The sequence below is a fragment of the Sinohyriopsis cumingii genome, chromosome 6 (genome assembly GCF_028554795.1).
Source record: "Sinohyriopsis cumingii isolate HCF-2022 chromosome 6, ASM2855479v2, whole genome shotgun sequence".
Taxonomy (NCBI): Eukaryota; Metazoa; Mollusca; class Bivalvia; order Unionida; family Unionidae; genus Sinohyriopsis; species Sinohyriopsis cumingii.
In genome coordinates this window covers 89,507,943-89,527,855 of record NC_142966.1, presented here as the reverse complement: position 1 = coordinate 89,527,855, position 19,913 = coordinate 89,507,943, and the positions used below count along the sequence as shown (strand labels likewise).

General features: G+C 35.7%; 1 protein-coding gene across 3 annotated transcripts in view; it reads right to left on the bottom strand.

Annotated features, from left to right (window-relative positions):
• The window catches only part of LOC149797410 (SLAIN motif-containing protein 2-like), an 86,092-nt gene that overhangs the window by 16,489 nt on the left and 49,690 nt on the right, over positions 1-19,913 (bottom strand). For all 3 annotated transcript variants that reach the window (XM_089962195.1, XM_089962196.1, XM_089962197.1), the window contains 2 exons: positions 16,712-16,822; positions 9,880-10,198 (listed from right to left, as the gene is read on the bottom strand). In XM_089962195.1, the coding sequence (XP_089818321.1) occupies positions 9,880-10,198; positions 16,712-16,822 (430 nt within the window). The remainder of the gene's footprint in view (positions 1-9,879; positions 10,199-16,711; positions 16,823-19,913) is intronic.

Sequence of the window (19,913 nt, the reverse complement as noted above, 5' to 3'; positions counted from 1 at the left end):
AAAAGGCTCATGTCAATGCCAGATGAATCACAATCACAGAAAGGTAAGCGATTCTAAGAACTAGGTACCAGCATTCCTTTTAACCCAAATGGGTGAAAAAACATTGAATAGCTGAGGTATGACAAGGAGAAACAAATCATGTCTTGTTCTTTAAGTAATCAAAATCAATGGTTGATGTCCCCCACCATTTGTGAAAGGAATGGGCAAATTCAAAATTGATCCTATCAAAGCTCGCAAACTTCTAGAATGCATACAAAGTGCATTTCTATTTTAAAAGCTGCATCAAAACCAGTGGCAACTAGAGCAGCAGCTCAATGTTTATTCAAGTTAAAGCAAGGAGAATATGACAAAGTGGTCATACAATTCAGAACTACGCATACCCTAGCAAAATGTAATCTGATAACCTCTATAGAATATGTTGCTCTGAAAAGTCATGGAAGTCTTCAAACTATTAACTGAATGACAAGCCAGCAGCTACATTTGTAACCATAGCCAATACTGTCACAAAAAATGTAATACAGAAGTTGGAGACATCCAGATTTTGCACTTTACTGAATGGTGAAGTTATGAAGATTATAAAATGGAGATGCCAGAATTTGTTAATTCTGATAAATTCTTGAATAAATCAGTAGAAATTTCCAATGTTTTTCTCATTTTGAACTATATATATATATATATATATATATATATATATATATATATATATATATATATATATATATATATGATCAGCTATAATCAGAATATCAGAATAACTTGATAAGACAATACTATAGTAAGCTAAATACTTTTATTTTTCTGCAGGCCACTGAAATTTAGTGTGGACCAGTGCATTTTTTAAGTTTGCTGGACCAGTGCCGTGAAAGATTCATTGTAAAAACTGGTGACTGCATGTTATGAAAACATAACACTTCAAACACACTTGTTTAATGCTGTCTTGATTATTTACCATCAGGTCAACTATACAAGAACAGCAAAACTAGAAATAGCAGCTGACATGATTGTGATTCAAGCAAGGCAACGAAGATGATAAGAAACAAAATTAGATTAGTACATTAGTATCTTTATGACACAACAAATTTGCAAGTGCTTGTGTTTATGGAGGTTTTCCATGGAAAGCATTTGTGTGCACGTGTACTAAGGTGATGTTTTATAATTCTGATGAAAATAAATAATATTACACTGACATGTAACAAGATCACATTTACTTCCTCTAATTTACTTCCATGAAACATGTACCCATTCTAAACACCATACTATCATTCTGAATATCTCAGCTATTTCTGCTATGTCGGTATAGTAATTTGCAGGAAAATGACACATTTTTGTTCACCCAAAATTTCCTAGCTAAAATAAAAACCACAATCTATTCTGATTACCTCATCATTTTACAACTGGGTTATTGTAGGAATGACAGACGCTATGAATGAAAAAAATGATGCATTCACAAAGTGCAACAGAAATAAGGAAATTAATGCATCTTGTGCATTCCAAAAACATAGTATAAAGTTTTAAAAAAAAAAAGATTCACTGCGCTAAATGTATTTGAAATAGTTCCTTTAGCAAATTCTTAAGTTTTTATTTCGTTTTAAGTAGAGGGTTACATAATATGTAGTAGAAAGCACTAAAACAATCTGAGATAAATATAGACACCAAACATGATAATACTTCTATTGATAGGTCTTTTATTTGCATAAAGTCATTACTTATGTTAGAGAAATGTTAATTTGACATCCATCATTTTACTGAGAGATCGAGTAAGAGAAAGAGATGAGGAATCAAACCCATGTCATCTATTTTAGCTGCAAAGTTCTATACCAAATCAGGACTTCCATTTGCATGATACTATATGGAGACCCGAGCACCAAAATATTTAAATTTCATAGGGTCCATAGCAAGATGTCACAGGGTCCCACTGCCAAATTCCTAGAGTAAGACCAGACAGTCATAAGCGCCCTCATCATCATGCTTATGGTAACGAAGGTCGCATCTGTGGTAAAACTTTCCTGGTCAAAGTTAGGGTGATTTCTTTTAGCCTTGATTAACATTTTATTTTCAAGAGTGTACTTTGAAGTCTCACTAGAAATTTAAAACTAAGAGTCCCAGACTCCTATTTTGGTTAAAATAGAAGTCCCTTCTCAGAAGCATGTTGAACATTCCTGAAATCTTTTGAAACTAGATATCTGGCCGCAAAGATGCCTGTGAACATGTTTTAATTCTGTTCACATTTTTATTTCCCTATGAATTGCCTAATCCCCTTGGTAGTCTTTGCCAGTTATCATAATATTCTCACAAGACCAAAACCTAGGTAAATTTAAGTACATGTACATGCACCATGTAAATGACAATCATAGATCCACATAAGACTTTGGCCAACAATTTTTAATGTGTCTGACAGGACCCTTATGATGGTGTTTTAATGCATAATTTTTCATTTTATTGCATCAGCGAGGTACATTTGTGCATTACTGGAATCCCATTAAATATAGAAATCCACTAAATACTACTGAAAGCAAGTAAATTGTTTCTTGGAGAATACTTACCCAAATACATTATGTTAGGAATATTAGTTGCTACCTCTCGAATCCAGCCCTACTTAAAAACAAAAATAGTCTTTTTTCTGTCTATTTCAATAGACAAAAGGAATAACTCTTGCCCATTACCTCCCCCTGGCACAGCAAGATGTAGCTAGTTTTTAGCAGATCAAGATACTAATGATAATGCTTGCATGGCAGGTTGGTTGGGAGGGTTTTTAAGTAAGTGACTGCGTAAGTATTCTCTTAAAAATCTGCTTTCTCTTTCAAATACATTCCCTGATCACATTACGTTAGGACAATAAGCAATAGGAGGAGGGGATGCTGAGCTTGGACCTGTACCATGGGCATCCTTCTAGTGAAGAATAGCTGGATTCCCCATGTGAACAATGATCCATTTCCTAATTACATAAGGTGGCGCTCTACAGTTTCGTATTTTGCATAGGGTTAGTATTTTAAGAAAAAGAATTTCCCTGGCTTTCCTCACTAGTTATACTGGCTATTTAAAAAAGACCTTGTATATCTTAGGTATAATTCAAAGAACCTTCAATTCCCTTTATTTTGGTGTCTGGTTGATGGGTGTAATATGTGTTATAGAGTATACAGCTTGGCCTTATTCCAGATGTGCACCTTTCAAAAAAGTGCTAGCTCCACTTGGTCATTTACACATCCTGAACTTCAGAGGTAAATGCTATAAAAAAGAGCCGATAATTTTTTATTACATTTTATATATTTGGTAATTCATTCACAACACTTTCAGAACCTGATATTGTCTAGTTCATTCATTTTCCCTATTTTAATAGCTGCTACAGATAGTGTACTTTAGACTAATTCAGGCTGATGTTTTTAGCACAAGGGAGCAGTCATTTTAGTTAGCATTGTGCTTAGATCATGTACAATTTCCAAAAGTACAATATCCAAAGAAATGTCAGCCACATTACATCAAAGTAGCATAGAGGTATACCAACATTCTCTCCAGAGAGCATGTTTCAAATGCAAACAACTTCACCTTACACACTTCACTCTCTAAAAGTATATAATAACTGGTGAGCGCCCCCTGAGCAACACAGCTTAGGGTCACTTAACCTGTGACTCTAACACACATTTCAGAAGATGAATATTGAAATCTTCTTACCTATGAATTTCACTGTTGAATCTACCTAACCTAACAGGCTGTATTGATTAATCTAGTTGGGTCTTGTGCAGTCTGTGCTGCTGCCACCGGAACTACCAGATTCAAGGTTTGCCTCTGCAATGCTAAATCTCTGAGATGAAGGTTCGAGAAGGTTGATTTGGCATGCTAGCCAACAGCTATTATATCTTGGATCAAAATCGAGAAGAGCGAGAGAGTGACGACTCTTTGGTCAACAACAGATGACATTTTGGGCTACAAAGCCTGGTTGTGTCCTAGAGAACCAATGAACCCTCCAATATGAACTGAAAAGAGTTTGTATATAAATAAAAGATATGCAGCTCACTTAACCTGAATGCAGAAGCTAAAGATATCAGGAAACATGACTTGGATGATAGTTACTTTAGTAAAGTTTGGGCTACATGTTTGAAGGGATTCAAATCAACCTATGGTAAAACTCAGGATTGGTTCCATTTAGAAACAGAGTGAGGGATTTTGGTTGACTGGAAAGAACTTAAAAATCAGAACTAAAAGATCAGATAGGTCTATATCAGGCCTACAATCATGTCTGCCAGAATGTGTCCAATATCATGGGGTGGTAGCCATTGATACAGTTTGGAGCCAACATTTTCTCTTCAAAGAGCCAGAGTAAAAGTCAGCAAGATCAGGGATTAAGTCATGCAGAGGGACAATGCTGTTGGTATGGCACCAGTCCTTGAAAATGCACCACTTTCCCTCATAAGCCTTCAGAGTGTAGGGCCTTCTTGTTTTCAAGACTCTCTTCACAACTGAATTTAACTGTCTCGCAAGGACTGATAAGAGCTGAGCCCGTAGAAGAGGATGGTCAAGGCAGGGAAGGACCACCCATGACCATGGCTGCTGGAGAAGATTCAGGTCAGCTGGAATCTTCCTGGGCAGATATATCACTAGAACGAGTAGATCGGTGACCCAGGATGGTTCTCATCCAAGAGGGGCTATCAGAATCATCATGTGATTCTGACCCCATAACTTCTGGATTATTTTTGGAACCAACACTGTGGGAGGGGATGCAAATGACTACAACCCTTCCCAAAAATGATTGACAGTGCATCCACAGCCAAAGCTTTTAGGTCTGGAAGTAGAGAGACAAGCGTGGGTAGCTTGTGATTCCACCTAATAACACAAAGAGGTCAACCATCAGATGCCTCCATAGTGTGCAAATCCAAGTGAGAACTGCTCGATGAAGAGACCATCCCATGTGAAGGATTTTACCTCTTCTGGATAGAATGTCAGCCAAGACACTGAGAGTCTGCTAGTAATGTGTCTGATTTGTACACACTGATATGGAAATTGTTGCACTAACATAGAAACTGCCAAATCAAAACACACAGGCTTGGAGATTTGGTGCCTCCCTGTTTGAGATAGGTCACCACCACAGTTGTCGGACCAAATGAGGACCGTTTCTGCCTCAAAGTCAATCTGTCCAGAAGTGAAAGGTTTTGATTACAGCCTTCAGTTCTAGGATGTTGATGTGTAGAGGCTGTTCCCTGGTTCCCATGTGTCGCTGACAGTAGTGATGGTTAGCAACAGGTGGGAACCCCAAACTGGATGGCCAGAATTGGTGCGATTGTATTATGCATTCGATCCAATGGATTCAGTACAAACCCCAAGCATTAAGACTTTTAGAGGCCTGAAGATCATGTTCAGACATGCAGAGGGGACTTGCGCCACTGGCCTGCTTGAAATTGGGGAACACTGAACGTCTTCTCAAAAGGTCTCACATGCTGGATGGTTGGTGACGGCTATACAGCTGTTGATGGCTGGATGGCCAGTAATGGTGCAGTGGTTTAAGAAGGTGTATCCAATTTGATCTAATATGAACCCTGTGCACCCTGAATCAGTATTGCCAACAATGAATCCTTGATTGTCTTCCTTTACTGATTCCGTGTTTCCTTCCCTTCAATGCCAAAACAGAATATGGCTTTGAATGTGCATTTCATGCATTTAGTAAATATTTTTCCTGAAATGACATAAGAAGAGAAAACAAAGCATAGATTAGCAAATCAGTATGTGATTAACGAGCTTCAAGCATAGATTAGCAAATCAGTATGTGACTAACCAGCTACAAGCACTGATTAGCAAATCAGTGTGACTAACTAGCTACAAGCACTGATTAGCAAATCAGTGTGACTAACTAGCTACAAGCATAGATTAGCAAATCAGTATGTGACTAACTTGCTACAAGCATAGATCAGCAAATATGTGACTAACTAGCTACAAGCACTGATTAGCAAATCAGTATGTGACTAACTAGCTACAAGCATTGATTAGCAAATCAGTATGTGACTAACTAGCTACAAGCATTGATTAGCAAATCAGTATGTCACTAACTAGTTACACGCATTGATTAGCAAATCAGCATGTGATTAACTAACTATTGCATTAGCCCAGACTTGCCCTGACCACATATTACAAATGCTGTATTATTACAGACGGTGATTACTTAGTATAAACCATGCATGAGTCATGGTAGACTTTGAAGCTCTGAAGTTGCATAAATAACATTTAAATGGCCTTCTGTTGACAAGACACAAAAAGAGAAACCGAAGCATAAATTAGTAATTCAACAAGTTACTAACTCACTAATATAAATATATTCCCCATTACTAACAAAGGAACTGAAAAAGTCAGTGTTGCATTCAAAATTAAAAGACTAGGATTTGAACTTGTGCATTTCTATTATTTAACTGACTGTTCTACTAAATCCAAAAGTAACGTTGGATGTGTCAATTTGAACACAAAAATGGCTTGGATTGTCAAAGGATAAACTGGATGATGTTATCCAGTACGGCAGCAAAGCTAAAAAATTAGTGACACCTGGTGGTGCCAAGAGAAGTAATGAGCAAGAGTTATTGCTCTTTACTCTAATAAAATAGAAAAAGATGATTTTGTGTTTTAGTAGGGCTGGATTCACGAGGTAGGAGGCTAATATTCCTAACATATTGAGAGCGGGGGAACATATTCGAAGGAGAAATTGGTTTGCATGTTTTATTTTTTTGACTCAATAGCCAAATGCCCCAACAATCACAAACAGGAAACTGCATCAAAATAATTAAAAGTCTTAGATATATACTACCATATGACTAATTAGTTTTATCTATTGTGATATAAAAACAATTTTATATATACATTACAAGAACGAATAAATAATAAGACACATGTGGATACAACCAGGAAGAATGCATTAAAAATGTTGAACATTTAAGATTTGTCAAATTTTTTCTAATTATTATTGATTTCAACAATACGCAGAGATAACATTAATTAGGAACAATTACCAAACTTCTACAACATGCCAAGTCAGATTGATACAGTGTTACAATGGTCACTATCTTTATTTCTCTGGAAGATCTACTCAAGCTAATTTAAGTTTCCAAAGTATTATGTTATTTGAAACAATTTTATTTTGTGAAGAATGAAAGAATTTTAAAAATGCTCCAACTGGAAAGAACAATTAAGGACTCGTCTCATACAGTAAAATGCAGTCAGAATTGAACTAAAGTTTGCAGCTGGTTATATGTATATTCAGCGTCATGACTGGATTGTTACTCTTGAAGGACTCAACACACGGTTTGCATTTAAGTAGCTGGTATGATCGGGAATTTGAATGTCCATACCTCAGATGAATACCTTTCAAAAGTAGGATGACTTTGCACTGTTCAAGAGAAGAGCAACAAGGTTTCATCAAGCCAGTATGTAAGTTTGTTCAGATTTCTTTGAATAAAGAAAAACCATAAACTTATTGCAAAAGGTGTCTGTCAGCCTTTTGTATATGAAAAAATAATACAGTGGTATTACTAGTTTTTGAGGCATCGCAAATATGCTAATACTATCTAAAATCTTATTCAGTATCTATTACATAATCTTCATTAGAACTAGAAAATGTGTAAAATCATTTGATATCGATTTAGATAAATTGCTCTCTCTCTCCCTCTCTCTCCTTGCAGGGGTCATACACAGTAAGCAATGCCCATTTGACAGAGACCACGTCCACTCTGTGGTGGTTATCCTTGACGACTCTGGGAGAAAGCACGGTGTGCAGAGCAATTCTCCACAAGAAGCAGCAACTCTGTCAGGACATGTGGAGAGATGGTGGAGGTTTTATTTATTTAATCCTCTCTATTTCCTCTCCACCCCTCTTTAATGAATGGGGTTCCAAAAAATTCACAAACTCTACAACATTAAAACAATTAAATAAAGGTTATCTCACATTTCACATAAAAAAAAGCTGTGCAGTGATAGTTTTATTCCATACACATACCAAGTAAGTATCTAAAGAATAACCAGAACAATTATAATTTAATTGATTAAGTGTAGTTTACATAATATACGATGCATTCTTCTCTGGTCCCTTGCTGGGTCCCTCTTTATCTACTATGGTTTCTCAGTCCAGACATGATGTCACTGCAGCCAATATATGTTGTTAATAAGCTAGTAACTAAATTTAGATACGTTGTCATGTTGAATAAATCAGATGACTGGAGCATGTGATCAAACATTGTGTCAGTGTTCATATAGCAATTGGGATGTCTGTGTAGAAGCTGCATTTAATTTAACATTATTTTCAGAAAGAAAATGGATTTAGAGTTTTGGCATCAAACTATTCTTATGGATTTGTGCTGGATTTGAATCTGTCTACATTGGGACAACGTTATAACCATGACTGACAGAAATCAGTGATGCAGCCATCACAGTAGAGTCGACCCTCTTGCTCAACCAGTCTCGCCATCAATGGCCAACTATGATATGACATAGTCTCTGCCAAAGCTTAGACAAGATGAAGCATTCATTTCAGCCCAGGATTAGGGAAATGTGTAATTCATGTTTCTGGGGAATGTAGCACCAGCACTGATACTGATAGTCAGCCAATTCTCAGAACAGACAAATTCGCCCATGCACAACTGGAAGTTCCTTCAACACAGCCTAATGTTATTGTTGAGGGCAGTGGTGGCATTGCAGAATATGGTGGCTATGTTAGCTGAAAGTATTCACTCCCTGACTCTAGGGAAGCATGGACCCATCTGACACGCTATTCTTTACAGCATGCAGAATCATTGCCGCCGGATGTCCCCGTCTTGGACAACAATGCAGCATTAGGGGAAGACAACTTCCATCCTTTCTGTGAGGGTCACAACATAATATCAGATTTGTTTGAGCTAACTTCAGCCAATTTTGTTAAAACAATCTATGGGTACGGGGCAGAGTACTTGTCATTTATGGAGACAGTGCATCCAAATCTTCACTAATTCAAGAAGGTGCACAGATTCTTACAGCTCTCATCTTATAGATTTGGTTGGGTTGATGTCACTTCCTTAGTGACCTATTTTCCACCATATTGTGAGGTCACCTAGAATAATGGTGGCTGTTTTCACCTCAGCAGTCATAACTATGCACTGAAAGTGCCCGGATGTGAATAAGTGCTAAGATTTCTGACCCAACCTATGCAGAGAAAATCCCAAAAGAGGTCACAGAACTACCGACATTAACAGACTGGGAGTAATATTGGCCATTTTACTTTAAATTGCTCTTTCTCATAGAAAAAGTTTGTCAGAAGTGAGTAATCTACTGAAAATAGATTATCAGCACAGGGTACATACATTCTTCCTACTGACAGGGTACACAGTGATCCTGCTATAACTTAAAAGAAAAGTAGCCCTTTTCTTATTGATATAATGCATAGAGAGATTCAAACAGGAAGATCTAGATCAAGGATAAAGACAACTATTAAAAAGAATCAAACACAAAGATCAGGCATTGATTAATGCAGACAGACAAATCAAAATTATTATCTCTGAATTACGAACAGGAAGAATATGTGAGCAAAATGTAAACTTCTTTCCAATTCCCAAAACAAAATAGTACAATAAATTTGGCAGTATCTCAAAAACTCCTTGACAAAAGCATATGAAAACAAAGATATCAATTTTAGTTACAGATTATATTTGCTTACAACTCAAGTCCAACTGCAAACTGCATAGACCCAGATCTGTCATTGCTTAATGCACTGGCAGATTTATGTAATTCATTAGGAGTAATAAGTATAAAAAACAACATAGACTTTGATCTGCTGGAGCACTATGCAACATCAGGTTAGGGTCTTTGTTATTTGCAGTTGGACTGGACTTGAAAGCAAGTATAGACAGTAGTTTAATTCGGTTGTATTATCACGCTAACCTTTTGGGGGTGGGCAATCCTGAAGGTGTGGATCGCCCTGTATTTGTCATTCTAGGTATTGATCTCCGAGTAGATGGCTGTGGTAGCCCAGCCCTCTGGGGTGACATGCCCCGCTCATTTCGCTGCTGAGGTGTTTTCAAACCACTTATGCCTGGTGACGAGGTACGCCTCAGGGGCTGTAGCCTAGAAATCTGGCTTTCTGGTGACACTGGGTCTTCATACTGGGCTTGATCTAGATGTGGCTCACTGCCATGCAAGGAAAATTGGGGCTGAGCAAGGCGTGATACATTGGGAAGGCTTCTCCGCAAATGAGACATGTCTGAAAAAAATATAGTTTTCATGAGAAAAAAAAATTGGAAATGTGTTTCATAGCACTGCAGATTTAAACAAGGACATTCACTTGTGACCAGTACTATTACGTACCACCTCTATTCACCCCAGCAAATACTGAAACATCATAACTGACAAAATATTGTGATGTGAATTATTCAATCACTGGTATTGCCACAATCAGAAATGTTTTACCTAGGTCTAGCCATCAATAGTACCACCACTGCAGAGATGCTGCCAGGATTTTATCTAAAGGGGGAATTTCAACCTGTCACAAAAAAATGGAGAGTGGAAAAAAAGAGGGGGAGGAGGGAACACCCATAGTTTAATATGTACCGAACACTTCAATATCCCTCTCTTTCTTCGTACTTCACTATGAATGAGATCAAATTAAATCAAAATCTTTTGAAAAACACATCAGCATTAATCTGTTGACTCTTTCTGGGCTTAATCTGTGCCTTATCTGTCATCAAGTATTGTTCTTTGCTGAGACCCCACCCCTTTCACAGACTGCTTAGTCAGTTTGAACAAGTTGGAAAACTGATTTTTAAGATCAGTACAATCTTCCACAGATCATAGGTGTTGTCCTTTGGATATTTCTGCTCCAAAATAAGATTTTTCATTACATAAGCTCTGACAAAGTTTCACTTTCTTAGTTAAACCAGTGCTTTGCTGACTGTTATGCCAGATTTATATACTCCATATAAGCATTTAAGGTTCATCAGTGCTCTTTGTAAGACAGACATATTTTGATCAACATAGTTTTGTGGCACAAGATTCTGCAGGGCTAAGTTCCTTGAGTTGAGAGCAGAACGAGACAAAAGATTTCATTTCTTTTGTACGTTTGTATTGTTAGGTTGTTTTGCAGCATGTGTTCTGTACACACTGTTTAGGTATGATCCCTTTACTTTTCATACACAGTCAGTACCACAAAATGATCATTATTTACTTTACAATTGGTTTTTCATACTCTGAAATTAAGAATTGTTTCGTGTTAAAAAGAATTATGTGCAATACAGGGGTCTAGATATCTGCTGAACAAAGGATCAACAATAAACCTCCGCACTTCTGGTTATAAACACCTGAATGTCTAAATGAAGAACTTTCTGAAAACTTTAAATCTCAGGATTCTCGCCTCCATTGCCCTTTTCATAAATGAAGTTAATAAAAAAAACTGTACTAATAAAAACTTACAGTCTCCAACAGAAGAACCGTTTTGTTGATCCCAAAAGGAGTTTGGTTTTCACAAGTTTATTTATACACTTGGGTGGGAACAGAATGTGTTCACTTGTATGTGATGTTCTCTCCAAATAGTTTAGTTCATGGCTGAAACTACCAACAATTTTTGGAATATATGGGAGTGTGGGCCAGATTAAATATATGGCCTCAACTATCATGTAGTTTTTGAAAGGGGTACAATTTAATTTTAATGATGTAGTTTCTATTCTGTAGCTTACTCTTTATGGGATGAAAATTCCCCTCATCAATATGACTATTCATCCTCCAAAAGACAATTCTTCCAGAAATTTCTGGAAGCCAATCTAGCATCACTGGCCCATGTACAGTCATCCTGGTCTATTTTCCAAGGATGCAGACTACTTGTGGGACATCAGTGTGAGGTGGGAGAGAATCTGGAAATAGCAACAGGTGAGTATTACATCATCAAAATTAATTCTACTGCCTATCAAAACCAAATTTTAATCTCAGTAATATGTTACTTGTTCCTACTGCATATCCTGGCTTTAATGATGTACTTGGAAACTTTGTTTGAAAACCTTTCCTGGCAGAAAGATCACTTGAGATAACCCATGCAGGAAGGTGGTGAATCTGTGGGTTGTGCAGGAGAGACCCCTGTGCTGTGACAGAAGGTCCCTCCTCTGGGGCAAAATCCTAGGCTGACCTACCTGCAGAATGAGATCATTCAACAATGATGACTGAGGCCACAGATGGGCTAATAAAATGTGTGGTCTTTATTTACAGAATTACTTGTGGAATCATCTTGATTGGAAGCAAAAGTGTAAGCAAACAGATGATCTCACTTAAAGTCACTGGGGATCCCTATCTTCCATATTTCAATCGCTGGCTGATCATTAGAGCCCCTCTTGTTTGATGGTCTCTAACTGTTCACTGTGAATCAATCAAAGCACAAAGCACAAAGCAGCAACAGGGGTCATTTGGAAGAACAGAGTCTGTCTTCCTCTCTCCTTTGAATCTCCACTTTGCAAGAGGGTGATGCCAGTCTGTAGACCGCAACAATGACTTCTCTAGAATGAGGCCAAGGCATGAAGTCGATGTCTGCATAAAAGGGACGGCCCAGTTACCTCCATGCAATGGATGACCTCACATCCCACAGTAAATGAGTGGGCTAATAGCAAAGAAGAGATACCAATCTGACCCCCTTTCCTAGTCTTTGAGGGATTCTATGATAGTGCTTTTAGCAAGGTCCTCATCTGGCCAGTGGCAGAAAAAATGACAATCCTCTGTCCATTTAAAACTGTACACCCGATATAGAATGAGTGGGAATACCTGAAAGCTTTTTTATGCCCACAATTACCCCAAGTTTATTTCTTAGACATTGCTGAAAAGAAAACTTAAAACAAGATTAATAATCTTGTATAAAAATATATGATCTATGAGTATTTGCAAAGAAACAGACTTCACTACACTTTAAAACTGCAATACTGAACTGTGTCTGCCTTGAAGTCTTGTATTAAAAGAATTAAAACAATGACGTTTCACTCATAATGATTTCATCAATACTGACTGATGAACACCAGAGATAAAGAATAGTAAAAAGAACAGCATGGTAATATGAAATAATATGGAAATACTGTTCTTCACTGACTATAATAATCAAAAGGGTGTGCATTTACCACTAAAGACCAATGAATATGAAAGCTTCTGCGAGTCAAGATCAGCATAAAAAACTGAATGGAAAATCAATTTAGTGATATGTGCTCAGTAAATTAATAAAAGAGAGGTCACAAATCAATCTCACAAGAATATGGTGTTATTTATATTTAATTTGTATTGTTTGTTTGTTAGGGTTTTTTGAAAAATTGAATTTCGTTACATGCTATTGTAATGAAGCATTGTATGTTGGACTTGACCTTGTCCAAAACTGAGTTCTTTTCTACTTGACCTGAATTGACTTCTGTAAAAAAAAAAATACATGGATAAATTATTCGCTATGTGTATGGGTTTAAAATCAGAATTATTATTAACAGAAGCAAATATGTTTATTTGGGTCTAGGTCTAGGTTTTTATTTTTGTTGTTGTTGTTCTAGGGTTTAATGCCATTTTTTAGCACAAGAGAGGCTGTACATGGCAGCCAGTATAACTGGTGGAGGAAGAACCCTGGAAAACCCAGAGAAGAACCACCGACCCACGAGAAGCTATTGGCAGGCTTTCCCACGTATCCACGCTAGGCAAGCCTTGGACTCGAACCCACACAGACAGAGGTGAGATGGCAGTGATCCATAATGGTGAGCACTTTAGACCACTCGGCCACTCGAAGCCCCCTAGGTTTTTATATTTCCTTAGTTGATTTCACATAATCCAGGTTTCAAATAATGACTAATATTTTTATTTTGTAAGAATCAGATTCTTTTACATTAGATAATAGTTTTCTAGAAAATGCTAATTGTGACCTGAGATCAAGAGGAGAACTATATAATCTTGTAACAGGATTTTTCAGTTGTGCTTTAAGAACTATCAATTTCAAGTTGTATTATATGTTGTGTCCAGCTGGGCTGGAATTTATAACTTCAAATTATTGAATTCAAGTGATTATTTTCTCTGGAAATACAAAAGTGCTCTGATAAAATTCTTGGATACAGACAATTACTGGAATTTAGAGTGAATTATATGAGTGTAATTCAACAAAACACTGTTGGCACATTAACATTATAGCAGCTATCACAGACACATCATTACCTTCAGTACTGGATTTAGTTTGGACTGCTATCAAATTTTATTTAAGTCTTTAAATTATTAGAACTTGTGTCTGTAATTCTAGGACTATTCTGGGATTTAATTTGCAATACTGTAAGTTCTTTTTTCTCATTTTCTATTTGCATTCAAGGGAAATAAATTATTGAATTTTACAAAGCTTGTTGCTTTTCACTCTTTTCTCTTACTTATTTTAAGAGCACAGACTTGTAACAAAGGAAACTAAATAGATATCAGTTCCCAAAGACTGGAAAATATGAAAAATGTATTTACTATAAAAAAATTACCCTAACACCTCTGTGGAGATGAGGGTAACCTAAAGTCAAGGTTATGAATAAACAATAGTATGACATTATGGTCTTAAACAAAGTAAATGCAAGAGTGAAGACCCGACACATTTTGTAAAATTCAACAAATGATTAATTTCCGTATAACACAAAGTGGAAATTGAAAAACACAACATATTATTGTGAATTAAATCCCAAATAGTCGTACAAGTTCTATAACAAATATAAATGTAAGAACATCCAATTGAATTCCAGTGGTACCTAAAATACATTCCAATACTGAATGTGTTGATATGCCTGTAGTCTCAAATGTGCTATGTGACAATGGCCTGGAATGTAGTGATGTGCTAACTGTCTTTAAATGTAACACAATAATATGGCAAAAATGCCCTTGTCTGAATTCACTATAATTCCAAATGAATTCACATTAATTCCAAATGAATGTTTTGGTCCAACAATATTATTTAGCACTTTGTAATTTCAGTGAATAATAATCTGAATAAATAAATAAATTGAACCAAATTAAACAATGGATACAATAAGACTGATTCTGCTTCAGATGTTAAGGCAAGAAGGAATAATTCTTAGATAAATGAGATTATGCTCCCATTTGTTTGAACTAAGTCACAATTACCATTTTCTGGAAATACTGTCAACTTAATGGGAAGTTTCCATTCTGGAAGTTTCTAAGGTCACAATCAAGACAGTTTTGTATCTTTAACTCAAACTGAAGTAAAGATTTTTACAATTAATAATGATCTGACTATTCAATCCACAATCAGTGAGAACTATTAGCTATGTATTATATTGTTTACATAATAAATGCCACTGGTCAGGTAAACTATTAACTTGCTTTTGGACAAAGGTAAGTATAAAATACAGATGTACATAACATATAATCATGGAAAAAAGCCAACAAATACAAATCAAAGATACATAACAATGTATCCAAAAAATACAAACAACTCTAAAAGAGAATGAATTCTAAATTATAAAATCAGACTGAGGGTAAATGGGCTAGTGTAGTAGTGTCGTTAAGTGGCGGGGTCTGAGAATTTACCCCAGCAACTTGGCTGCTAGCACCCACCTACATTAAGCAAATCAACACATGTTTTTGAAGTAAAAGATATAAAAATTAAATTGCACAACATATTTCTTCACTCGAATCTAAGTAAGAAAACACTTACAGATGAAAAATTAATTTATCATCATGTGCCTGGATGATTTCTATAAATTCAGAAGTTAATTTTAAAACATTAATCTCAAAACTGAAACAAGCTGTCTATCCATGTCCTTGCAAAAATGTCATGAGATCAAATTTTGCTCAAGTTCAACTACCAAAATATAACAAGTGATGCATCTGTTCAAACAGATGTGTCAGCTGTACCAATAAAAAGAGAGCTAACTTGTTCAAGATACAATTCATGCCTACCCAAAAGCTTTTAACCTGCCTTCTGGAGATGAGCTTCAAGAACATGATGATGAAGATGGTTGCTTTTTGTAAAGCTCGACCCTAGTCATGACTCTAGTCAATGTGTTTTATTGTTTGAAACTGAAGAAAATAATTATAATTGTTAAAAATTGTGTTGCCTTGGAATTATTTAGTTTTAAAACTATTAAATGATACATGTACATTGATTTTACCCTCCCTCCCCCCACAATCCTCTGAGAAGAGCTTCTGGACCCTCAGATGCTGAGGTGCTGCCCCCACAACCCTGCAGGAAGAAGTCGCCCAGACCCCTGTACTATTTTTGTCGAAAACCCAAATACGTGTAAAATTAATGAACACACTACAATGACACATGGTTGGTTCCAGATATTACTGGAAGTAACCCTTTTCTGCAATAATGAATTCTCATCATGTGGACATGGTGAATTTCCATCCAGGAAAGGGCAAGCTATGCGAAAGAAACAAATAACATATTACTGATTTAAAGCTGCAATCAACAACTGAATCAACCAAGGTTTTCAGCTTTGTTCAAACTAGAAATACTACAAGAATACTCTAATAGCCCTTCATGTAGGACCACCTTCGAGACTACGAAGAAGTGGTCTTAAATGGGACGTGGTCACATTCTGAAGTAAGTAAATGGGACAAAATAAACATGGTTGCTATTAGGAAGTGGTCTTTATTCAATGTATACAATATGAGGTTTCAATGTATTTTTAAAAGCAACAATGGGGGGGGGCTGAAATCTATGCACCATCTCCTTTTTTATTTTTGACATTTGTTTAGATAATAATATAGTAAGTGCTGTGCTTACCTGACTGTGGATGTAGATGCTGGTTACTACCAAAAGGACTGTCAGGGGGACTGCTGTTATCTGAACCAAGACTATTGTTACTGTTGTTCATCTTATGATTTATTCCTTCAGCTGATAAAGAGAGAAATGACTTCCAAGTTTAATTCCCATATATTTGGCATGATATTCAGTTTTGATGAAATAGTCTAGCTTGCAGATCATAGTTATCATACAGGTTCACACTATATATATATATATAGTGTGAGCCTGTCATCGCATGCTCTGCTGTAACATGAATTTAGATATGATTGTGGCATGGCTCCTGAAAATTTATATACAGGTATCTCTCCTGGACAAGTAAAAAAAATCCTTCTTAAAGGTACAAAAAATAACGTGTAAACATTTATCATCATTTCGAGGAAAAGACTGCATATAAATTCTAATATAAGATGATTGTGACATAGTATTGTCCTCCAACACAAAAAAAATTTTCTTCTTAAAAGTATGAGAAAAAAAATGTGTAACAAGTTTATTCAGGGATTGTGTTAAGCTTCGGCAATGTCACAAACTGTGACTTATTTTCCTTAATGGTGACAAAACATCTGGAAATTTTTGTTTTCTGCAACATACCGGGACTAGCTGCAATTGACCAACCTTTCAAAGCAGGAACAGTAACTGCTGCAATTGACCAACCTGTCAAAGCAGGAACAGTAACTGCTGCAATTGACCAAATGACACCTAATTCCTTTTTTTAAAAGTACCTAGTAAAAATAATTTTGCTGAAACTTAAAAGAAAACTGATTATCTTTGAAGGACTGATTGCTCTGTATAAATACTAAACAAATGAAGAAAAAAAAGTCTCATTCATGTTCAAACCTTATTTGATGTTGTTGCTGCAATAATAAATTATCATTTGTTTGTCCCCCAAAGCTGCCTTTTAGCAGTGACTTCAATAACAAAATAATGCACCCTACAATGCTGACTAAAATCTTCAATAGAACAAAGAACCTTTCATCAAAAGGAAGTCAGCACCAAACTTGAATAAAATCTACGAAATCTGACAGATTGTTGCATTTTCTAAAGCGACTGGAAGGCACTCATTGTTACATGAAAGTTTCCTTGTTGCAGGAAAAAAGATTTTGCTTATGACTGCTACCAACGGTACAAATATAAATTAAATTTACAATCTTTTGAAACCACAGATATCTGGTTGTGAAGTTAAATGAAGATGAGGTTGCTCACAAAAACGTTTGTTCAACTTTTTAATTTGATCACGTTTTCATTTTCCTATGAATAGTCGCATCCCCTGGGTAGCCTTAGCAAGATGATAACCATCTCAGACCAAAATTTAGGACAATTTAAGTGCATGTACATATAGCATGTAAACAACTTTAGCCATGTGCTACTAGCTACAATATCATAGTGAATTGTTTAGTGTCAAGTGGATATAGATCAAATAAGGACTTCCATTATTTATTATATGTTTTATTTATGTTTTGTAACAGTATTTGACTGAATACATGAATTTTATAATGTGATCTATGCTCGAATTCATGGATTTTTCATACACACATATGGTACTTAATTATGTAATGTACTACACAAATATAAGTTGTCAATATATAGGTGTATTTCAGACTAGTTCACCTTCATTAATGAAAAGCACATATTTCTGTACCCACTTTTATTACCACCCCACCACCCTGTGCCATTTTTTAAGGTACATACATCATTTCAGCTAATTGATTTGACTGGTTATAACATGGATTGGTCTATAAGACAGTTGGGTGCAGGATTACAATATATATATATATATATATATATATATATATATATATATATATATATATATATATATATATATATATATATAAAATGACATCTTCTTAATCTGGCACAATAAATTTCTTTAAGCTTGAGAGATAATCATGTTTAATAACCTGTATAAAATCCTTCCCATTATTTATGATGTTATATAAATGTGAATCAAATAAACACTATTATTATATACTCATTTTGTTCTGTTAAATTTACATTGTGACTATGTCAGAATCATTCAGTATTTTACAATATTGCACTCATGTGCACTTCATACTGCACTCATGTGTGCCAAATAGTGTATTATGAACTACTCTGTAAACAAAACATGTACACTCACATAGTAGACACTTAACGTTTTGGCTGATTAAATTTGTTTCTGAATGAACTAAAGCAGACGTTTTGTGTAGTGCCACATACCAGCTGATTTGCCACATTCCACGTTAACTTTTTTGATACAATGTTTCAGATTTAGGCTAGTGATAGATGCCAGACAGGGTCCTTACAAATAACATGCAAGTGACAACGCATAAACTGTCTTCTTTAGCTGGTAATAAGAATGGCAAAAAAATGTACTTAACAGTTTTACATCCCGAATTTCCTCAAAATGTACTTTCTTAGTTCTGCAAATCCGAATTACATGAGCCATGTCATGGGTTCTAAAGCTTCATTACACGCTTCGAAATTGTAATGTAATTTCGACTACATTCCAAGTGCAATTACATCTTCCTTATTGCACTCAAAATGAAATTAACATTATATTCCATAGCGTCTTTTTGATAATTACAATTGAAACAATTCATATTTTTCACAAACATTCAATGACAGAACAGAAACACGCTTGCAGATATCAACATACTGCTCCACTGCTGAAATCAGATGTACTTCATGTAGAATTGGCACAGATAAATCCAGTCCAGAATCACTAAATTTCATAGAATTGACAAAAATATCAAAATCTGTTCATTCCAGACCAAATGGAATAGGTGTTGCAATGCACATCCATTTACAATATAATTCTAAATTTCAATTTTAAGTTTAAATTAGACCCAACCGCTTTTTTCTTTCCAAAGTGCTGTCTAGTGTGCGACCAAGTTCAAATTCATCTGGACGGAGTTATGTGCGCATTAATAATGCTATTCTTGTGTACTGATGAATCTGCGCTTGTGTATTTAGCTTAGAATATAGCATAAATTCAGTTACTCCATTTCTTTAAATGTATTTTTTGTTTATATAATTAAGCCTTAGGTAGAATAAGAAAATGAGCATATAATAAAAAGGTTACTGCATTTTGTATGGGAAAATATGAACTCATTTTGTTAGATGGATATAATGCACTCCCAAGGTCGTGCAGTATATCATCCAAAAAACTCGTTCATATTTTCCCATACAAATGCAATAACCT